Here is a 6,837-nt window from a genome sequence, read left to right as displayed (position 1 = left end):
TGTTCCTTCATATTACAGGCATTATGTCCCTGTTCCTTCATATTACCGGCATTATGTCCGTGTTCCATCATATTACAGGCATTATGTCCCTGTTCCTTCATATTACAGGCATTATTTCCCTGTTCCTTCATATTACAGGCCTTATGTCCCTGTTCCTTCATATTACAGGCATTATGTCCCTGTTCCTTCATATTATCGCATTATGTTCCTGTTCCTTCATATTACAGGCCTTATGTCCCTGTTCCTTCATATTACAGGCATTATGTCCCTGTTCCTTCATATTACCGCATTATGTCCCTGTTCCTTCATATTACAGGCATTATGTCCCTGTTCCTTCATATTACCGGCATTATGTCCCTGTTCCATCATATTACAGGCATTATGTCCCTGTTCCTTCATATTACAGGCATTATTTCCCTGTTCCTTCATATTACAGGCATTATGTCCTTGTTTGTAGCCTCAAACTCTGGTTGACTGGTTATTGTAATACGGGTGGAGCAAACTTTGTTTTGTGCAAGATTATTGTAACAGCAAAGTCTGTATTACAATACCCGGCACAGAGGAGACACCAGAGTCTGCTCCACTTGTATTACAATACCCGGCACAGAGGAGACACCAGAGTCTGCTCCACTTGTATTACAATACCCGGCACAGAGGAGACACCAGATTCTGCTCCACTTGTATTACAACACCCGGCACAGAGGAGACACCAGAGTCTGCTCCACCTGTATTACAATAACCACCCTTTACCCAGTCCTCGCCAGTGTGATTGCTTGTTCTCTATCGGCGTCAAGCAGTTTCCCTGGCATCTGTTATAAATCTGACTACTACCCTCATCATTGTTATTTACAGATGTCCCATGCTTCCTTCCGTCTCCTAATGTACAATGTTCCGTTTCTTCTGGACAGTTATGACGGGTCATCTGCCCGCAGGATCCGTGTTCCGGCTTCATCACACGCGGCAATGTCCCTCCCTGTCCGGCAGCCACATAATGTATGAAGCAGCATCTGCACCGACACGAGAGCGGCCGCACATAGAACAGGGGGACTAGCGGGAGGCCAGACAATAGCAGGCACAGCTCTGTTGTAGACAAGGTGGGTGGCTCTTAGAAGAGCCTTTGTGTTCTTACTGCAGGGACGGGGCACATTACTTGGCGCTGGTGTACTTGGTGACGGCCTTGGTGCCCTCGGACACGGCGTGCTTGGCCAGCTCTCCAGGCAGCAGCAGGCGCACGGCAGTCTGGATCTCCCGGGAGGTGATGGTGGAGCGCTTGTTGTAGTGAGCCAGGCGGGAGGCTTCCCCTGCGATGCGCTCGAAAATGTCATTGACGAAGGAGTTCATGATGCCCATGGCCTTGGACGAGATGCCGGTGTCAGGGTGGACCTGCTTGAGCACCTTGTACACGTAAATGGCGTAGCTTTCCTTCCTGCTCTTTCTCCGCTTCTTGCCGTCCTTCTTCTGTGTCTTGGTCACGGCTTTCTTGGAGCCTTTCTTGGGCGCCGGGGCAGACTTGGCGGGCTCAGGCATGATAACACACTGCAATCTCCTCTCAACTGAGATAACGGAATACTTTACCCTCCCACCGCTGCTGTATTTATACACGGGCTATGCAAATGAGCAACGCTGTCTGACCGCTGTTCTACTGGAAGATCAAGTCATGTGACCTATGGATTCGTCATAAGCCACTCCCAGGGCAGCTAATTGGTGGTTCCCACGAGTCTGTTCTCTGTTGGTGGATTTAAATCTATCCGATCACAGGAGCTGGTGAGCGGTGCAGTAGTTAACTACTGCCTCGTGTAGATGGTGGCGCTGTCCTCATTGGTGCACTAACTATACTGTACAGAACACATTAATAGTACAACTACTCCAGTGATTCATGTTCATGATCTACAACTCGCCCCCGACTACATAGTGTCTTAAATTATATCTTCCAGTCTCAAGAGCTTTGTCACAAATCGGTCATCCTGGAGTATAACCACCATCATCCCAGGTGTTTAGGCTAAGATTCCATCCCCGCGTCATGTACGGATAAGAGCAGTTCCTAATCTACAAAGGAGAAGTCCTACGAGGGGTCTGCGGCAATGCTTTATATGTACAGGAGACGCTATTCGGGTAACAAACCATTCCTCTCAAGGACTCTTAGCTTCTAATTCTGCCCTGGTGTACACCACCAACTAAATGTGAACAAATGAAAAAGGGAGGGGAAGAGAAGGGCAAGAAGCGCACGGATCAAAGGATCTCTCGAATTAAGAAAAATTATAGATCAATAAAACAACGAGCTTAGAGCGGTATATTCTACCTAACAGGGAAGGGGTGAACGGTCCCTATGTAGAGAACACCCCATTTAATGAACAAATCCCATTCAGCATTGTGACTTATCGTAGATGAAGGGGAATAAAAGGGAAAGGTACATAAATCAAATATCAAAAGTGGGGGCATAAAGGGGACAAACTGGGCTGTAATGTTCGTCTCCCTCAAGTACCGCACTATTGGAGCTCTGATATTAGATGTTACTTCTGAATAGAGCTGCATCAATTTGTCCTTTTCATTCTCTGAATGCGTCTCAGTAAATGTTACTCTGCAGCAACTTCATGCGTTAGTGGGATGAGGTGAGTCCTAAGTATATACAACGCACAGTGTTAGTACGAAGTAGAAATAGGTGCATTCTGTTTCCTGTCATTGTATTGCCAGCAGCGCGATTATACCAGCAGTCTGGCAAAGTGACATACAAGACAATGCAAGTCCATACTTATGTGGAACTTGGTGCTACAAATTGCTAGTTTGTTTTGAAAATCTTGTAACATTTGTAGCAATGAGAGCAGCTTGGAAAACACGGCCCCTCCAACATTGGGTTTTACTCTTGTAAAATGCCGTATCAGCTGCATCAGTTTCTCCTTTTTCATTCATTGAATGCGTCTCACTAAATGTTGCTCTGCAAGAAACTGCACGCGTTACTGTAATAAAGTGAGTCCTATATAGGGACAGCAGACAGATTCATTATTAGTACTAGAGGTTACTAGATTTATTGCCAGCAGCCTTATTAATCCCAGCCGTCCGGCAGAATGAGATACGAAGCAATACGAGCCGATACTTGTGTCAAAGTTGGTCCCAGTAACAGATTTATTGTTTGTTGTAAGAATCTGGTAACATTAGTAGCAGTGACAGCAGCTAAGAAAACACTGGCCCTCTCTCCAAGGATTGCGGAAAGCACGTTGCCCAGCAGCAAGCTGGACGCCGAGGAAGCAACACCGCAAGTCCGCTGTTTGATCCACTGCTCGTGCGCTTATACAGCGCTATGAGCAACTAAGCGGATATTCAGCGGTGAGTTTCTGCCACTCCTGTACGTGCAGGCATCGGCACAAACGGCGCCCGGCAGCGCCGCTACGAGGATGTGTATTCCTGCCGGAGGATCACTCGGCAGCAAGTATAGCACTAAGGCACTCTTTCCCTTCAGATTAAGGCTATGTTCACACGGAGTATTTTGGGGGAGGAATATCTGCCTCAAAATTCCGTTTGGAACTTTGAGGCAGATATTCCTCTCCCTGCACGCCGATTTTCAGGCTTGGTGATGCCCTGGATGTTATCACGGAGCACCTTCCTGTGCAGGAATTATGTCCCTATTCCTTCATATTACCGGCATTATGTCCCTGTTCCTTCATATTACCGGCACTATGTCCCTGCTCCCTCATCTTACCGGCATTACGTCCCTATTCCTTCATATTACCGGCATTATGTCCCTGCTCCCTCATCTTACCGGCATTACGTCCCTATTCCTTCATATTACCGGCATTTTGTACCTGTTCCTTCATCTTACAGGCATTATGTCCCTGTTCCTTCATCTTACAGGCATTATGTCCCTGTTCCTTAATATTACATCCATTATGTCCCTGTTCCTTCATCTTACAGGCAATATGTCCCTGTTCCTTTTTATTACAGGCATTATGTCCCTGTTCCTTCTTATTACCGGCATTATGTCCCTGTTTCCTCATCTTACCGGCATTATGTCCCTGTTCCTTCATCTTACAGCCATTATGTCCCTGTTCTTTAATATTACAGCCATTTTGTACCTGTTCCTTCATATTACCGGCATTATGTCCCTGCTCCCTTATCTTACCGGCATTACGTCCCTGTTCCTTCATATTACCGGCATTATGTCCCTGTTCCTTCATCTTACTTCCATTATGTCCCTGTTCCTTTATATTACAGGCATTTTGTCCCTGTTCCTTCTTATTACCGGCATTACGTCCCTATTCCTTCATATTACCGGCATTATGTCCCTGTTCCTTCATCTTACAGGCATTATGTCCCTGTTCCTTCTTATTACCGGCATTATGTCCCTGTTCCTTCATCTTACAATCATTATGTCCCTGTTCCTTCATATTACCGGCATTATGTCCCTGTTCCTTCATATTACCGGCATTATGTCCCTGTTCCTTCATCTTACAATCATTATGTCCCTGTTCCTTCTTATTACCGGCATTATGTTCCTATGCCTTCATATTACCGGCATTATGTCCCTGTTCCTTCATCTTACAATCATTATGTCCCTGTTCCTTCTTATTACCGGCATTACGTCCCTATTCCTTCATATTACCGGCATTATGTCCCTGTTCCTTCATCTTACAATCATTATGTCCCTGTTCCTTCTTATTACAGGCATTATGTCCTCCAGTACCATCACCCTCTGGTCTATCTGCTTCATGTCATACTATGAAAGAATGCTCTAGAGATTGACATGTGAGAGGACTGTGTCTGGAAATGACAGCTCCTGTACACTCGGAGTCGTCTGCTGATGGAGAATGGGATTCGTCCGGTGAGAAAAAAATGTTTTCCCTTCTGAGGAACGTATCCATTTTTAGGTTGGGTTTTGTGCGGCCCAGTAGTTCTCCGTTTGTCCCCGATTCCACCCTTCGTGGCCGGGTTTTACCCGTTTAGCTGGAGGATTGCGGCATGTTGGTGAAGAGCTCTGGAATCAGGCGACCATCACACAGCGCGGCTAGCTCTGACCCACAACTTACTTTATTTCATCAGAAAACTTGGAATCTGAAGAAAGTTCACGCTCCACAACTTACTCAAAGCATCCTCTCAGGTCTCCCAGAACTCTTTCCTAGAGGGGACCTCAGAGGGTCGGGACTGTTACTCATGTTTCCCGATTCGTGTTGGATTTCTATTTGTAGTTACAGCAGGTTGCCAAGCTACCCAACTCACACTAGCAATGTCTTCCTGCTAGGGGCCACAGTTCCATGCTTCCAGCCACATTAAGTTGCCATTGAAACAAGCCCAGCCGCCCATTTAAAGAGGGATCCAACCTGCCATCCCTTACCTGCAAATGAAGGTACTTCCTTGTGTTTCACTGGTTGTTCTGGACTTCAATCATCCGCTTGTTGCTGTATTCTGCCCCTCTCTCGCTCCTTTTGATTTCTTGTCTGGTACATGTAGCTCTACTCCGGGTTTTCACTACTCCGGGTTTTCACTACTCCGGGCTTTCACTACTCCGGGCTTTCACTACTCCGGGTTTTGACCCCCGGTCTGTACTGTGACTACGTCCTCGTCTTGTCATATCCTTATTGCTCTCTTAGTGATGACCCTTAGCTCTGTTCCGGACTGCGCCTCTGATCTTGCCACTAACATCCCTATGCAACGCTCCGCTGCCAATTTGTCATTACTCTCGGGACTGCAACCTAGGAATCCAAACGGGAAAATCAATACCTCCTTGCTGGGGTTAAAGGTGAGGAAGAGGGAGATTCCTTAAACTCCACAGTTTAAATTAGCGAGCACCAAACGTGACAACGTGCACGGGACATAATGCCGGGAATATGATGGAACAGGGACATTATGCCGGTAATATGAGAGGACAGGGACATAATGCCAGTAATATGAGGGAACAGGGACATGAAGCCTGTAATATGAAGGAACAGGGACCTAATGCCGGTAATATGAAGGAAAAGGGAAATATTGCCTGTAATATAAAGGAACAGGGACATAATGCCTGTAATATGAAGGAACAGGGACATTATGCTGGTAATATGAGAGGACAGGGACATAATGCCAGTAATATGAGGGAACAGGGACATTATGCCGGTAATATGAGAGGACAGGGACATAATGCCAGTAATTGGAGGGAACAGGGACATTATGCCGGTAATATGAGAGGACAGGGACATAATGCCGGTAATATGAAGGAACGGGGACATTATGCCGGTAATATGAGAGGACAGGGACATAATGCCGGTAATATCAAGGAACAGGGACAAGAAGCCTGTAATATGAAGGATACTAGCGCTCTGCCCGGGACTCCGCGCTGGGGAAGACCGTGACCACACTGTGGAATTCCCTGACATCGTTGTCCAGATATGGACAGAGTCCCGGAGCAGAGCCTGTATTAGCGGCGCTGTGTCCCGCGGGCCGAGTGCTTGACACCCCTGCTCTAGTTCTAGTCTATTCCGGCTCATTGTAGTAAAAGAGGAGCATTCTGGTGTCTTGTCTGTGCTCCACATGTATTCAAATTACCCAGCAGACTATGGTGTCTTGTCTGCTCCTTTCGTAATAGAATGACCAGGCACAGTCTCTGGTGTCTTTCCTGTGCTGGGTTCTTGTAATACAGGTGGAGCAGATTCTAGCGTACTGTATGTGCTGGGACTTGGGTTCCTGTAATACAGGTGGAGCAGATTCTAGCGTACTGTATGTGCTGGGACTTGGTTTCTTGTAATACAGGTGGAGCAGATTCTAGCGTACTGTATGTGCTGGGACTTGGTTTCTTGTAATACAGGTGGAGCAGATTCTAGCGTACTGTATGTGCTGGGACTTGGGTTATTGTAATACAGGTGGAGCAGATTC

At 46.7% G+C, this 6,837-nt stretch overlaps 1 protein-coding gene across 1 annotated transcript; it reads right to left on the bottom strand.

The window, feature by feature from the left end:
- Nucleotides 1–1,146: 1,146 nt before the first annotated feature.
- LOC142728787 (histone H2B 1.1) lies at nt 1,147–1,542 on the bottom strand. Its single transcript, XM_075849156.1, has one exon. The coding sequence runs from the start codon at nt 1,525–1,527 to the stop codon at nt 1,147–1,149; it is 381 nt and encodes a 126-aa protein (XP_075705271.1). The 5' UTR covers nt 1,528–1,542.
- Between the last annotated feature and the right edge of the window lie 5,295 nt (nt 1,543–6,837).

Source organism: Rhinoderma darwinii, unplaced genomic scaffold (genome assembly GCF_050947455.1).
Source record: "Rhinoderma darwinii isolate aRhiDar2 unplaced genomic scaffold, aRhiDar2.hap1 Scaffold_690, whole genome shotgun sequence".
Classification (NCBI taxonomy): domain Eukaryota; kingdom Metazoa; phylum Chordata; class Amphibia; order Anura; family Rhinodermatidae; genus Rhinoderma; species Rhinoderma darwinii.
The sequence above is the reverse complement of the archived record's forward strand: the minus strand, read 5'-3'. Positions and strand labels throughout refer to the sequence as shown.

What these genes read in the sequence shown, in the direction of transcription:
- LOC142728787 (XM_075849156.1), bottom strand. Translation starts at nt 1,527, where the DNA reads ATGCCTGAGCCCGCCAAGTCTGCCCCGGCGCCCAAGAAAGGCTCCAAG.